Source organism: Varanus komodoensis, unplaced genomic scaffold (assembly GCF_004798865.1).
Source record: "Varanus komodoensis strain SLA01 unplaced genomic scaffold, ASM479886v1 scaffold32, whole genome shotgun sequence".
In the NCBI taxonomy this organism is placed as follows: domain Eukaryota; kingdom Metazoa; phylum Chordata; class Lepidosauria; order Squamata; family Varanidae; genus Varanus; species Varanus komodoensis.
In genome coordinates this window covers 25232019-25248284 of record NW_025335798.1, presented here as the reverse complement: position 1 = coordinate 25248284, position 16266 = coordinate 25232019, and the positions used below count along the sequence as shown (strand labels likewise).

Here is a 16266-nt window from a genome sequence, read left to right as displayed (position 1 = left end):
GCGCCACTTGTTCTCCACTAGATCAAATGACTTGAAGGAAATCAATTAATGTTAAATTCAGCAATATGTGATGCGTATGTTATTAACTCGGCATATTTTTCTCTTTAGCTGAAATACAAAGAAACCTTTAACCGTGACAGAGGCCACTACATTGGTTCTGATGATACTCCAGCCCTGAGTCATTCTCGAGATATGGCTAAGCTGTACAGTGATGTATGTTTTTGGCTATTGTACTTGGCAATATCTAATTGTAAAAAAGCAATCTGTTTCTGTGTTAGTAGGTATGAACCCATCTTTTTGTTAGGTTTGTGACTTCCGGTGAGAATACCCTGTGTGCCCTGAACTGCTTCTGTCTACAGTTCTGGATCAATCAACCAATCTTTCTAGCTAAATTAGGAATCCTTTTTATGCTAACACATGCAAATGTGTCTTCAATATGGAAAAATGTATTATGGATAAGCCTTTATGGACTAACAACTATGCTAGTTCACACAAGCTTATTCCATAATGCATTCATTGATCCATAATTTTATATGCTACAACTGGTGAACTAGCTACCCTTCCAGAAGGATAGTCCTATGAAACAGCTTAGTAGGTAGCTTGGTCAAATCCTTCTCCTTGTCTGCTCCTAACTATTGAAAGTGGGGAGCACATAACTCAATGGCAGAGCAAGTGTTTTGTAACCTGATGTTCCCTGGTTCAATTCCTGGCATCTGCAGGTAGGGCTGAGGCCCTAGACAGCTGCTACTAGTCACTGTGCGTAATACTAGGCTCAGGTTCAGGGTTGGGTTATGATATAAGACAACTCCATGCATATGTTGTGAGGCTAAATGAAGTAAGAGCTAGGAATCGTTTCTTCTAGTGCCATAATTCTATAGAAAATAGAAGAATCTTGCTTTAGACTTTTAATTTTATTATACATTATTTTAAAGTTACTTTTAAGGATGAAAACCCTTGTAAGATGTCATAGATGATAACAGAAACAGCATAAAAATAAAAGTTAATATGAGCAATGGTTTTGAAGAAAGCTGGCAGCTCCCAAATTAAGAAAGGACAGTAAGAGCAAGTGGGTCTTCAGGGCTTTCCTGAAAACCTGAGAAGGAGCCTGATAAACACAGCATCTGTATAGTGTGAATTGCCTGATCCTGCCTAATCTTGGAAACTAAGCAGGGTAGGGCCTGGCTGAAATCTGGATGGATGATATAAATGTTGTGAACTGTGCAAAGAGCTTTGGCTATGGGTGGTATGGAAATATAATAATAATAAATCCCCAATGGACACTTGTAGTAGTTACGTGGGACCTCTGCGGAAAGGCTGTCTCCTTTCTGTTCCCTAATCTAAGTGCCCTTGCTGGTAAGCAGGTGAATGAGTCTGTCTGATGACATAAGGGTATAGGCAGGCTAGTACAAGTGAAGGCACATATTCAAGTAACTTGGGCTCAGATTATGAATGGTTTTATGTGTTAAAACCAGCACTTAAAATTGTGCTTGGAAATGCTGGGGCAACTAAGGAAGATGTTACATTCCTGAGAGTCCACTGGTCAGCTCTGGTCATTATCTAGATCACGGGTCCTCAAACTACGGCCCAGGTGGCGGATCCAGCCCCTCATGCCCATTTGGACCCACCGCCCGCCACCACCAACCTCAACCCGCGTGCAGGGAGGCAGCGGTTTGCTCGCACAGAGAAAACGATCTCCAAGCGAGCAAGCTGCTGCCTCGTGCGCCCGCCTCACAGTGCATGCCTGCCCGCACCTTGCCTCCTCTTGCCGTGCACACCCGCTGTGCGCCCCGCACCTGCCTCAGTGCGCATATCTGCACACGCCACCCCTGCCTCTGCACTGGCCTGTGTGCCCCACTGGCACCACCTTTCTGGCCGGTGCCCAGCACCGGCAGCTTTCAACTGGCCCCCTGGTGGAAAAGTTTAAGGACCCCTGATCTAGATAGTTGTATTTTGCAGGAGCTGACGTTTCAGCCTATGTGATAAGAGAATGTGAATAACCAAAGAATGTCCCCTCCAAATAAGCTGAAATTCTGCTAGCATACAAGCCTAAATTGATAAAAAAAAAAATACTCCTGGCACCCCTGCCGTTTGAGCTTCTCCAGTTCATACCGAGCCCAGAAGGAGCATATCCAAACTGCACTCTAGGTGCTTCAGGGAAACTGCAACCCCATCTAAAACCAGATAGATTCTTCCATTCAGATTGGTTGATTTTACCTTTTTTACCCCCTTCCCTTCTTTGTTTTTGTTCTTGCTTTGGTGAATATTTACATTTGTTGAAAAATGCCCTGATCATTTATATCTAATGTGCACTGTTCATTATCTAGTACTTATACAAGGAACTGTGGGAATCAAATAAGGCCATTGGGTACACTCTGCCTCCGGACTACATCCCCATTGTTGGTGCCAAGCATGCAGATTACATTAACAGTCAGGTTAGTGTGGACTTTCTTTCTATTGTTAACTATTATTCCTCTGCTTGTGGGTTTGCTGCAGTTTTTTAACCCAGCATATCCCATGTTTACACTTTACAGCTTAAATATAAAGAAGTGTATGAGAAGCTGAAGGGCCATTATCTGGCTGGGAAACAAATAAACGACTTCCCCAGTGTTGTCCATTGTCTTGCTTTCCAAAAAATAAGGAGTGCGGTAAGGAATTTTCTTTTTCTTCTTCTTTTTCACTGAGTGAGTTTCTTCCTTTAGTTGCAATAATTTCAGCAGGAATGATGAGCATTGTGCAAGAAAAACATGTGTAGTAATATTTTCCTCCTTAATATCTTGATCTCTAGTTGGCCTACAGGAAGAATTATGAGGATACCAAGGCACACATCCATATCCCAAGTGACATGATAAACCATGTGCTGGCTAAGAGATGCCAGTATATCCTCAGTGACCTTGAATACCGAACTTACTTACATCAGTGGAACTGTTTACCAGAAGAGAACCATGTTATTCTGGCTAAAAGAGCCCAGGAAATTCTGAGTGATGTATGTAGCAGTTTATTTGCTTGATCACAAAGAGCTGCTTTGATTTTTCCTGCAAAGTAACGAAAGCAGTTGTGTGATTGACTCACTGCCCTTTTGCATTACCCACTGGAGTGGCACAGTGTGGTTGTGAGCCAGGAAATCTCCAGTTCAGGCCTTGCTTCAGCCATGGATAGTATCTGGCTGATGTCTCTTTCTCTCGCAGTATTGTAGACAGAGTCATGCAAGGGTTGCCTTGTTGGAGGCTATTTTCCAAGCAGACTGAACGCAGTGTCACTGTTCAGGCAGTGGGTCATCACATACCAACTGCTGGGCAGGGGGAGGTGGAGATGCACCGAGAGGAGGGTTGTTGCCTGTCATCCCTTCCTGTTGAACATCTGGGGTGGCCTAGCAGGGAGCGGCTGGATGGGCTCATTTTTTCTTCATTTCTTTGTTTACCGTGGCATCTAGTTTTATTTTGAAATAAATTCTTTAAAAAGAACATCATACATAATAATATCATGAAATCACTAAAGAAATCACTGCTTTTGCTTATTATAATTCTTAGTCAATCACCATTATATTTGTGGAGCAATTTGAGTAAAACAGTCTAAGGATGAGTTAACCATCTAATGCATGAAAGAAGGATTATATTTCACGTTGCTGGGGATAACACTGCTTGCCTAGCTTGTATCATTAAGATTGTGTATGTAAGAGTTGCGTGTATATGGAGAAAAACTTCTACAACTCCCACCATTCCTCAGCTAGCATGTTCCTATGTTGTAGGTGGGGAATGGTGGGAAAGGGAGCATTCGGGCTCTTTTCTGTGTAAACATGCACATGAGTGTGTCCTAGCATGCCTTAAATACTCCATAGTTCTGTGTGCATAGATGACGATGCTGCTGCCACCCATGCAGCCATTCCCACCTTGCAGGATGCAGCAATGCGTATTTGTCTCTTGGGGGCCTAAACTTTAGCATGATTGGCGATGCTAGAATGAAATTTGAGAGGATAGGAAGGGAGGTGGTGTTTATTGATTTTCAAAAATTCTCTTTCCCTGATCTGTAGGTTGTATACAAGGATGACTTAACATGGCTGAAGGGAATTGGATGCTATGTGTGGGATACACCTCAGATCCTGCATGCTAAGAAGTCCTACGATCTTCAGAGTCAAGTAAGCAAACTGATTCTGTATTAATGCGGGAGCAGAAGTGGGAACTGTGTCTCTAGAAGGCTTCTGTGTTTAATCAGTTTGGGGTTCATTGTATCTCATTCACTGAAGCAGTGAATAATACCACGTGGCATGATTAGAAAGAAGTCTGCCTGGAATCTTGGAGAAAGGCTTTCAGTTAGGGCAGACAAAACTAAGCCAAACTGGGCCAGGCGCAGGATACATTCCTTAGGAATGTTAACATTTATGGTTTTGTGAACAAAGGCAGGCATAAATAGGTTAAAATATGTCTGTGGGAAATCTCCCTTCCTTAACCATTAGGAATGTGTAAGTTTCAGAGAAAGAGTTGGGCATTAGCTAACATTTTAAACTATCTGCCTGTATCCTGTTGATCAGCATGCTGAGGCCACCTTCCTCAGCATCCAGATCTTTTGGACTTCAGCCCTAGCTAGGAAGGCCAATTGTAATAAATGATGAGTGTGGTAACCTGGCACATTTGTAGTGCACCAGCATGCAGAGGGCTGTTGCAGGGTCCCATAACCCACAGGGTCCCAGAGGAATTGCACAACCCAAACAAAGAAATCACAGTGTTATATAATATTAAAGAACCAGGTGCAGCTATTCTCAGTGATAATAGTTATTTCTGTCTTGGTTCCACAGCTGATATACACAAAAGCAGGAAAAGAAAATTTACAGAATTTTGGTCTGGTTATGGACACTCCAGTTTATGTAACTGCCATCCAGAGCGGTATCAATGCCAGCGATGTGAGTTGTTTCCTTCCTTTTTTCGTGTCCCAGTTCCTTTGGTTATCATTGTTTTTCTTCTGTAGTTGACATGAAGTGTATGAATTGCTACATCTGCCTTTTATTATAGGTGAAATACAAAGAACACTACCATAAATTCAAGGACCAATATACCACCGTGACAGAACCAGTAGATCACGAAAGGATTAAGAAGCTCAAGTACCTTTTCAGTAATGTGAGTGTTTTAATTTTATTTTGAAGGAACAGATGAGATGGACTTGTTTTGGAGTCTTACAAATTCCTTTAATTATAGATATTGCGTAAAGCAGCATGCATGGCAGCAAGGATGATGGTTCAGGTCTTGAAATTACCATCCATGGACAGGCAAAGCTATTTAAGTCAAGCAGAGGTTTTTCATTGACCCCCCCCCGCCCCCCAAATGGATGTAACTGCCCCCTTCCTTAACAATCTGAACCAAAGCCTAAGTTTGAGGATCTATTTCCAGGAGTTAAATCCTTTTCTGCTTGGGCTGGATTCCATTAGAATCCATTTTGTTTGTATCTTCTCAGGTGGTTTTTAAGTGATTGACTGGTTCAGATAGAGAAACAGCCCTCTGGTGCACAATGTAGCAGCTAGGCTGCTAGCCAGCATATCATACTGGAAGCACATTGCACCCGTCCTCAACAAGCTGCACTAGTTGTTGGGTGACTTCAAGTGTTGGTTTTAACGTTTTAAGCCCCAGGTGTCATGAGACCTGAAGGGAAACACCTTTCTCACCATGAACCCATTTAGGGTATTGTGATTCACAGAAGAGGACTTCTGAGGACATTAGTAGCAGCAGAGGCCTATTTGTTGGGCACAGGTGAAAGGTCTTTCTCTTGTGTATTGACCTCAAGCTCTGGAATGTGCTTTAATGCTTTAGTGTTTTCCTGTTTTTAAATGACTGTAGCAATATGGAGATGACTCTTCAGACAGGATGGTTCACTTTCATCCAGGCAGTTTTTGCCTCCCCATGCTTCCTGCTCTGCATTTCTGTTAGGTGGCTGTTTTTTGACTGTCTGGCAAAAGTGTTTCTGAGGGAGCAGAAGGAAGCTGAACCAGCTTCAGCCTACTTTGTATCTTGGCTGTTCCCGTCTCCTCCATCTCCAGTCCCAGAAAGGCCCCTTTTAACTCCTCTTTGACGCTGAGCTTCCAGCCTCAGAGAGCACCTGGTGTGGTTCTTTCCATGCTTGTTCTTGGGACTGGAGTGCCAATTCACAGCTCTAAGAGCAGAGCTTTGTGTTTAGCCTCAGAGCAGAGAATTCAAATTATCCTATGTCCTCTCAGATAGTATTTAGGGCCACAGCATCATTTCCCCTTTGTTTTTATTTTCCTTGTTTTAAATTGCTGCACACTGCCTTGATTTTTAACAAGCAAGTTGGTATATAAATGCTACTAACATATATTGATTAATAGTCTACTTTACTTGGGTAGATTTTATCTAAAATTAATACAGAAGTGTTTTGATTCTCCCCTCTTCAGAACCTGTATAAAAGGATTTGGGAGAAGCTGAAGTCTGCCAGTTACACATTACCTCCTGATGCTGTGCCTTTTGTTCGTGCCAAAGAGCTGAAGTATAATGCCAGTATTGTAAGTGCACTCAAGCAATGTATTCCTAAATTTGTTGCACGGACAATGTAGAATCCAAAGCAACTTGATTTCTGTTTTCTTTTTTTAATAGGTAAAATATCGGGAGGAATATGATAAGTTTAAAGCACTTTATACTCTTCCGAGAGGAGTTCAGGATGATCCCAATACTGCAAGATGCCTAAGAGTTGGCAAACTGAATATTGATGTAAGATTTTTAAAATATACATTCACAAATAGGACGTCTGAATATTGCCTACAGACAATGTAAGGGCCAAGCTGAATACGGCCTTGGCATATGTGCTTTTCCAGTGACAAAGGAAGTTTGCAAATCTGCATATCTTTCATTAGCCTGGCATTTTGAGCAAAATAATGATTGGAAATGAAAGTCAATGTCCCCTGCTGCTTTTTTGCCTCAAACTTGCAGTCTGATGGTACCATGCTTCTGAATATTTGCATTTTTAAAAATACCTCATTAAAATATATATTTTAAAATACTTTAAAAATATAGTTTAAATCTAGCTGCTAGTTTCTTTTTGTTGGTATGATAGGTACTGTAGTTTTAAACTCTTAAATTTATATACTGAATTTAACATAATGTACACTGCCCAAAGAACCCTAAATTTGGCTTTTTTTAAGAATAAATATATGGTTTTATTAAATTTTATATTTTATTATTTTAATTATTATAAACTACTCAGAGGGCTTCAGCTATTGGGTGATATAGAAATGTGTATAAACCTTAAGTAGAAACTGAGTTTATTTTCTATACTACTCAAATATCCCTTATTTTTTTAATTCATGTTCATTTTCAAGTGTGATCATTTCAAAATCAAACACAAGCAAGCTACTGCATTTCATATTTTTTCTTATCCTTGAAAAAAATACTTTTTAAAAGGCCAAATTCTCTTCATCTCCAAGAAAGGAACTCAAATTCCCTAGTAAAAAAATCAAAACAATACCCCCCCCAAAAAAAAAAACCCAGCAGAAAGCATCTTCATATGTCTATTTGAGGCAGAGCACGATCAGTGCTGGTCTTGCACTAGCAGTAACAGAACACTAACAATAAAATCTACCCGCTGTCATCTGGAAAGCCATCATGTATCCAGGTCCTTTAGTCAAGCCTGGTGCTGCAGATGGCTTGTAACTCCAGGAACTAACATTATTCTAGCTATACTTCCATGTTTCTTCTGCCTTTTTAGGCTGGTGTTTTAACTCTTGTGATAATTTCCTTATTTTGGAAACCATCTTAGTACAATTAAGAATTTAGGAGTGTTCAAACAAATAAAAATATAAAACCTGCCTTAGAAAAGTAGTCATGGGTAATGCAAAGCAACCCATGTTGCTATTTTCTTTTCTTAGCGCTTATATAGAGAAACCTATGAAAAGAACAAGGCCAAGATCCATATTGTACCAGACATGGTGGAGATTGTGTCAGCCAAGAGCACTCAGAAGAAAGTCAGTGAAATTGATTATCGCATCCGCCTCCATGAGTGGGCCAGCATCGCAGACCCTCATGCCAATGCTCTTGCTCGAAAAGTCAATGACCAGCTTAGTGATGTAAGTCTGCCAACAGTTGCCTGCCTGCCTGCCTGCCTGCCTCTCAGAAAACCATTATAAGAAGAAGGGACATGGTTGGCGCAATGTATAATATCTACAAGCATGCCAATTGTTCATTTTGTTTCAAAAGGGTCTAGTGAAGATACCACTTAAAATTATAATTTGATGCTTGCGGATGATCTTCCAAGAAACTGATGGCTTCTAGAAATGGTTGGGAATCTTTTTAGAGATACAGCTTTAAAACAAGAAATTCCTTGGTCCTTTTCTCCTCAAGTTGCTGCCAGGTGGTGCCAGGATAGAAAGCATGAATTTCTTCATAGAGACCATGAATTGTCCTTTAACAGTACAGGAACCATCTCTGGGTTGTAGTCACAAGATCTTCCTTTACAGAAAAGTTTTATATAGGAAAAGTAAGCTGATTATTTACACCGATCCATGCCAATACCAGCTGATCTGTGGAATGTGGAGATGGCTTGGTGATTGATCTATAACTCTAAGGGCCCTCTCCTTGCTGGTTTAACAGGGAACCAGAACGTTTGGTGACTTGTTCTGAACAATTTGCCTTGTTCTTTGCTGATAAAGTCGCTTACATCTTCCTTGATCTGGACTTCAAAATGGAGCAATTCAAATTGATCAAATTTTGACTTGCTCTTGTGCAGTTGTTCCACATTCTTTTCAGCTTGCAGATTATCAGGAAGTAAAATGTTTGCCCTTTCTTGCTGATTAAATTGGCCAGGGTGAGACTGATGCCGTGGATAAGGAAGGCGATTAATACCTCCTTGCTGAAGAAGATAGCTTCCTCTTTCTTAAAAGTGGCAGTAATGAGACCTGTATTAAAGAAGCTGTCATTCAATCTAGTATATTTGTTGAACAGGCCAATCACAATTGTATCATTCATGGCCAGTATGATTGAGAAGGTGGTGGCATTGCAATTCTGAACAGATCTGAATAATATTGATTATCGTCACCCCTTTTCAACTGGAAAAACCAGAGGCAGAATCCAATAGGGCACTTACACCCCCACCTACTCACGTATGGTCTGCCAATTCTGCCTAGCCAATGGCCCCCACCACTTGCACAATGGTGATTTAGCACTGCTGGGGTAACCCAGAAGGAACAGAATGCTCATTTGGGGGGCAGGGGGCAAGACAGTTTGGTGGAGTTACTTAAGGGAGCGCCACAAACCTGCTTCCTTCCTGAAATAAGTATTCTGCTCCCTTGAGGACATCGCCTTGGAAGCTCTAGATCTTCATTGTGTTAGTGGAGAGAACTGTTTGCACAATAGAAACTGGTGAGATCCACCACTTACATAAGGGAACTGGCAGAGCTGTAGGGAAGTTGAAGGGGCATAAGTACCCCATCAGATTCTGCCCCAGAGCTGGAATCTAGGGTTTAATTGTTGGTCTATTCACAGTAACTCAGAGTTTAAAAGAACTCCCTGGATTTCTATGATGGGCTAAGACATCACCAAGGACATAGAAAAAGGAAGGGCTATGAACTTGTGGCAGGAAACAAGTGGACAGGCAAGGGAAAGAATCATGAGGACCCAGGCTTGCAAAGTCCTCTAGAGTCTATCAGTTATGATACCCTTTGTCACTAGTGATTGGACAACTATTGGACAACAATAAGTGTCCAGAGATAGTGTTGGTGGGTGGGTACAGTGGCTTTTATTGGCTACGGAACTCTGGTACTTACAGTTTATCTAGATGTCAAATGCTTACAGAAGAAAACCCTAAGTGACTATAACTTGTCCATATTTCAAAAAAAAACTTTTTTTTGCCTCTAGTGTCTAGTTTTTTTCAGAAAATATCTGGTAATTTGAGCTGCTGAAGAGTGGAGAAATGGATATTTAGATATTTAGATCAGCACTGTTGTTTTCCAACTAAGAAATGATGTATAATCATTTAATACATAATAGAAAGCAGCATAATCTAGGAAGTTAGTTTTGGATCATGGTCAAAGGATTTTTAGCTTTTATATTGTGAATATTGTCTGTTCCTTTCCTACAAAAGTCTAATTGTTCATCTTGCTGTTTTTTAATCTTAGATTGTGTACAAAGATGATCTCAACTGGCTCAAAGGCATAGGCTGCTTTGTTTGGGACACTCCAGCTATTCTGCATGCCAAACATGCCTATGACCTGCGTGATGATGTAAGTATGGCTGACAATGGCAGTTGACTGCTTGTTTTGAAGCTTAGTTCCTAGCTCCTATCAGAGCAATGCCAGTCAAAAAACATTTAAACTTCATGTGGCTTATCACTGTGTGATTACTGCATACATATATATTATTTTGCCCAGAAGTAGCTGTAGATAAATGCAGCTTCCCAGAAGACAGACTTACAGAAGAACTGCTGTGTGCCCAGTTATCATACTTGATCAAGTTTGTGGCTTTTTTTTCTGTGCAGAAATTCTGCCTATCTAGAAACTTAAGCACTTTCTTCTTCAACTTCCTCCTTTACAATCTTTACAATATGGTTGAACTGAAAACTTTCTGTCTTCATGTATGTTGCCTTGGACTCCCTGGAATAGGAATGTAACAAATAAAATACATGCAAATAATAAGAGGAGATACAGCCAGGCCGTTACCAGCTTGGTACAGCTAGTATATTTGTGTGGGAGGTGATTACTTTCAGAACTGCTTGACAAATACAGCAATGGGAATTAGAAAGAAAAGTTACTTACATCCTTTCCCCTTTCCGAAGTTCAAATACAAGGAAAAGGCAGAGAAAATGAAGAGCAAATACTCTGTGGTCTTGGACACACCTGTCTATGTTCAGAACGTCCAGAGTGGCAAGAATCTGAGTGAAGTGAGTAACTGCATTTCAGCTTCTCCAACATGACTGCAATAGTTCTGCTGCTTTATCTCTAACATTTTGCTAGTACCCACAATAATATATATCACGTCTACCTTCATCCAGTTATAAGAGTTCTTAGACTGCTCAGAGCTGCAAGCAGCATTTATAACCAGTTTATCCCACACAGGACTTTTTAAATTTCCTGATCCAGTCTCATTTGGAACAAATCTTTTGAATGATTTAGTTTCATTCTGTACCTATACCTGAGATACCAAATAACTTAGCATTTTTCTTAAATCCCACACAGGCTTAGATTGGTACCAGTAGATAATTTGCTCTCAATGCAAGTCTCTTTAGAAGAGGGATTTTCCTGAGAACTGCAGCAGGGGAAGAAGGGTTAAATCAATTCTCCATGCCTACTTTGATACCAGTAATTATTAACCCCACTCACCCACGTACAGCTGGTGCTATTTGCATTCAAGAAAATTTGAACATGACATGCAAGTACACATTTACAGGCATGTGTAGTTTGGCCCTAAGGGCAGTCTGGCTCTGGAATCCTGTGTATGCTCTTGGCCCCAGGTGAGACGTTCATGTGATTTCTGGTTATGTATACAGAACCATGCAGGGATTGGGATTCCCTGCTTTCCTATGCAAATGGTTGGGACACCTTGCTTGTGGCACTCACTTGGACAAAAAGTGTTGCTTGCACAGACGCGGGATCAACAGTTGCATAACCTCCTCAACTTGTGATATTGGCCACCACTTTCAGTAGTTATTAGACCAGTTGAGATACCTAAACTGTTTTACAAGTTGGAGCATCCCTCCCACTGCCCTTCTATCACATGTCTTTCAATCCCCTATTTCCCATGAAAAAAATAGCATATCAGGTTCTTGCAGTTGGAAGTAAACAAGTTGGATGTTGCCACCCCAGCATTACTATTTCTCTTTCAGAAGCTGCCTTGCCTTTTCTGTTTGAGGCATAATGAATGTCCAAGCTGTGTTTAGGGCACAAGAAGATAACAAAGGTTTTGCTATTACTCAGTTTCAACTTACATTGTTTTCTAAATTTCCTAGTTTGTTTACCGCCATAACTATGTGCAGAATATCAAAGGGAAATATACTGCAACTGACAAGACAGTGGATTTGGAACGAGCAACTCATGCCTACAAAATACAGCATGAAGTAAGTGACAGGGCTATGCTTCTGATCAGGGACGGAAAGCGGCTGCTCAGGCTTGCTTTGAACTTCACTTCAGTTTAACTGGGTCCCATTCTCATTAGCAATTTGTGTTTGTTTTGATGTTGTTTTTTGTTCAGACGGGAAGACTGTGACTTTTGAATGGGGAGAGCCAGTGTGGTGTAGTGGTTAAGAGCGTGGGACTGGGACTCAGACGATCTGGGTTCTAGTCCCCGCTCAGCCATGGAGCCAACTGGGTGACTTTGGGCCAGTCACAGACTCTCAGCCCAACCTGCCTCACAGGGTTGTTGTTGTGGGGATAAGATGGAGGAGGTGAATGATGTAAGCTGCCTTGAGCCTTTTGTAGGAAAAAGGTAGGATATAAATAAAAAAATAAATAAAATAAATAACGTATGCATTTTTCAAAACTGCATACTTTTCCCCCACTTTCCTGCACAAGAAAAATGGGGAATTTTGTAGTGTGCGGTGGGATTGGTGCAATGCCCTTGTAAAAGAACATCCGTAGACATGTAGGAATAGGAGAAGTCCTGCAAGATGTTAGCTTCCATCAGCATTCCTTGCCCACTGAGCATGCTGAATGGGCTATTCGGTGGGGTGTGTTTTTTGTTACCTCTGTTTTTTTTCCTCATGAAAGTTCCTTGTTTTTTGTACTTCTGCAAACCCCGCACATGTTGATATCTCCTCCCTGTGTCTGGGTGGTGCTATTTGAGCAAATGAAATGGATAGTTGTTTTTGGTGCATGTTCCAAGGTCAGGCGGATTGGGGCTTATCAGATGAGGAGCAGGAGGGCCCCTGGGAGCATGTGGCCCCAGACATTGAAATGGGGGAAGTAGAAGGGCTTTCCTCAAGTCTGTTCCCTGCAGATGTTCAGATGGACTCAGAATTGCCAGGATATACAACTGACAGAGGAGGTTGTAGGACAGGAGCTGCAAAGCCAGCCAAGCCTAGTATGACTCATGATCCCATGACTTGGCATCGGAGAGAAGGACTGCCTCCAAAGGGCTATCCCCAAGGGAGGGGGCCCAGAGGTACTCAAAAGGAGAGCTATTGGAAATAGTTACTAGATTGGGTTCAACAAACTGCTCTGTGCATGCTCAGAGACCCATACTGTGGTGATTGTGCTTACTGGATATACTTTGGAGAATAACTAGCTTTTGCAAAGGAATGGTCTGTTTCCTTGAATGTGTGAAGGAGAAAGCCTAGCTCCCCACAAGGACCAACACATAGAGAATTGAGATTGTGGTTTGTATGCATAATGACCAAACTCTGCTCATGGATATTTAATACACATACTTGCGTTGTCAGGCTGTAAGCCTGAACCTGCTTAATAGGGCATTAAGAAGGAGGAACTTTCTTCCAAGTAAAGAGAGAGGGGGACCCTCTGCAAGTTATTTCTGGGTTCCAGGAAATAATGCCTCCTCTGAAGTGTCACTCATTTAACTTGTCACGCAAGTTACAAGTTAACATCCTGACCTGCTGTGCTAGGGATGTCAATGTAGTTCCTGTGCCCAATGACTGTGAGCTCCTCCAGCTCTCTCTGGGACGTGTTCCTTAGAAGAGCATGCACAAGCCCACAGGCAAACATGGCAGCTGAGACTGTGGCCCTGAGGTCTGTTAAGCACACCCAGGAGTGCTGCCTCTTTACCTGAAGTCAGAGTTGAAGACCATGTCCCTGGCCACAGGTTCTTCTGAGACTTTTTTCACCCAAACCATGTTCCCCTGGGAATGCTGTACAGATTCCTGGTGTGCCCTGATATATCAATTGTAGAGAGACATGCTAAAACAATCAAACCTTTTTATTTAGCCATCATTTTAACAACTAAGGATTTTAGATGTTTTTAATATTATAGTCACATTTTCTTTTTGTTTTGCTGCATTACAAATGCTATTTATTTCTTGTCTTGTTATTTATTGTTTTAATTATTGTAATTGTTACTGCTGTTTGTAATTTTATTACTGTTGCTGTTTTAATTGTTGTAAGCTGTCCTGAGATGTTTTATTGGGAATGATGGGATAAAAAAATGTCTTAAATAAAAATAAATAAAATTTGTAGAATCCATGTTTAAGCTTTGTCAGAAACTTTAACCCCTTTATGTGTTTTTGGCAGGGCCTCTACCGAAATGCTGGCCTGCGGGCACTTCCCACTGGATACAAGCTTCCACCAGATACTCCTGGTTTCAAGCATGCTAAGCATGCCCATTACCTTGGCAGTTATGTGAGTCATGGGCTGGATTATTGTTATCTTTTACATTACTGTTCTAAAAAGAAAGAAATGTATCTTCACACATTTCTATACAATGGATTTTAGATATAATTTATGTTGGAAGAGTTGTGTGGGGTCAGGGGCAGGATGATTCCGCCCCGGGTATCCTAAAGGTATCATTTGTGCATGTGTGAGAGAGAGAGATACAAGTGTGTGTGTGTGTCATAAATGTATATCTGAAAATTATGTATTCATTTATTTTTCAGCTTAAATATAAGGAAGTCTATGAACATCTAAAAGGTAAAGGTTACAATTTTGGACCCAAAGCTGTTCCATTTGTGACTGTCCGGAAAGTCAATAAAGTTCTCAATGAGGTAATGCAAATACTATTTATGAAAATGTTCATATGTATGATAATTGATTACACTTATCTAAGGTTACTGTTGGAATCTAATGTGACTCATTATAAAATAATGGTATATTTTTGTAGGACACTCATAACACCATCCATGTCCTATAACAGCTCCTGAAGAATAGAGTTTATAATTTTAAAATCAGAATTTTAAAGCAGTGACACTTGCATACTACTTTAATTATACATTTTTGTTATTGGGTTTTATGGAATTTGTGCATAAAATTGTGCATGCCCAAAATCTCACTGCTAGGAAAGATAATTATTTTCCCCTACCCTTGATGGCTAAAAGCATACAAAATAGGACTAAATAATTGCTTTTTTGTTACAATCTCAGTGATAAGGCAGCACTCTGCTCCAGGCAAAAGAGTTTCATAAAAGTATGCACAAACTTCTTCTTTCTTGGTCTTTTAAACAATTACTTAGTGTCCATAGATTGATTTATCCACTGAAGCAAATGAGGGGGCTTTAACCATACAGTATGCACAGATTCTCAATTTGGGTAGCTTTGCTTTCCTGGCTTACATGTGCCTGAAACACTTTTTCTTTTGCTACAGAGATTATACCGGGAGGCATATCACAAAAATAAGGACAAGATACATACCACACCTGATACACCAGAGATCCGCCAAGTGAAAACAAACCAAGAATCCATCAGTGATGTATGCCTCTTTTATTCACTAGCAAACAGACTATAATATTTGATGTGATTATCGCTCCTTCCTCTGATTCCTTTTCTCTGCTTGTATCTTAGCTGATTTACAAGACTGACTTCTTCAGGATGCAGGGACACTTGATATCCTTGCCGTTCACTCCTCAGACAATGCACAGCCAGTATGTTGGAGAGATTACAAGTGATGTAAGCAGCTGTTTTAAAATGATTCCCTGTGTTTAGTACGAGTGACTGAATGTTGACTTATTTATGCACATGTATACGTCAGAATTTAGAATGGAATTTCTAGTTTACATTTCTAGTTAATATTTTTTCAAAGAAGTGTTTATACCCTTAAAGCTCATGAAGAAAGGCATCAAAACATGTAACCAGTTTCTTCTAAAAGTGCTCAGAATTCATAATGGATTCTGGATGTTTTTTCTAGGAATGTGAAACAAGGGGAAAGAAGCTTTTAAAAAACTCCTCTGTACTATATTCATGTTCCTAGTTACCTTCCTACCTGTACATATCAATACTTGACTAGCCCTGCTTAAATTATCTCCTAACTTCATTATTCTTGATTTGACAAATTTTGTCAAGAAAAAAAATGCTACAACAAAAACAGCAGATATTTCTTTTCATGATCTGTTGAAATCATCTGAATTTTTATACACATCCACACACACGCACAATAATGAGTTCATAATAGAGCTATGTTCTGCCGTGTGTTTTACAGATACCTTCTGATCCTGAATATTGCCGGGAAAGAGGACTGTGCTGTCTCCATAGGCAGCTTATTCCTCCCTGGCATTTGTTACAGTCAAGAAAAACATAGTAAAGTCTAACATAAATTAATCTCTGTGTAATTTTAAAATAACTCTGTGAAAGCCAGCCCTACCAATGGCTGAATTCTGGTGCAGGAGCAGACACAATGCAATTCACCCC

General features: G+C 40.6%; 1 protein-coding gene across 9 annotated transcripts in view; it reads left to right on the top strand.

Moving 5' to 3' along the window:
- NEB (nebulin) overlaps positions 1 to 16266 on the top strand; it is a 92722-nt gene that overhangs the window by 13328 nt on the left and 63128 nt on the right. For all 9 annotated transcript variants that reach the window (XM_044438115.1, XM_044438112.1, XM_044438110.1 and 6 more), the window contains 17 exons: positions 109 to 213; positions 2325 to 2432; positions 2532 to 2645; positions 2786 to 2983; positions 4028 to 4132; positions 4790 to 4894; positions 5004 to 5108; positions 6395 to 6502; positions 6594 to 6707; positions 7862 to 8059; positions 10106 to 10210; positions 10762 to 10866; positions 11932 to 12039; positions 14162 to 14269; positions 14524 to 14631; positions 15227 to 15331; positions 15424 to 15528. In XM_044438115.1, coding sequence (XP_044294050.1) covers positions 109 to 213; positions 2325 to 2432; positions 2532 to 2645; positions 2786 to 2983; positions 4028 to 4132; positions 4790 to 4894; positions 5004 to 5108; positions 6395 to 6502; positions 6594 to 6707; positions 7862 to 8059; positions 10106 to 10210; positions 10762 to 10866; positions 11932 to 12039; positions 14162 to 14269; positions 14524 to 14631; positions 15227 to 15331; positions 15424 to 15528 — 2004 coding nt within the window. The remainder of the gene's footprint in view (positions 1 to 108; positions 214 to 2324; positions 2433 to 2531; positions 2646 to 2785; positions 2984 to 4027; positions 4133 to 4789; positions 4895 to 5003; positions 5109 to 6394; positions 6503 to 6593; positions 6708 to 7861; positions 8060 to 10105; positions 10211 to 10761; positions 10867 to 11931; positions 12040 to 14161; positions 14270 to 14523; positions 14632 to 15226; positions 15332 to 15423; positions 15529 to 16266) is intronic.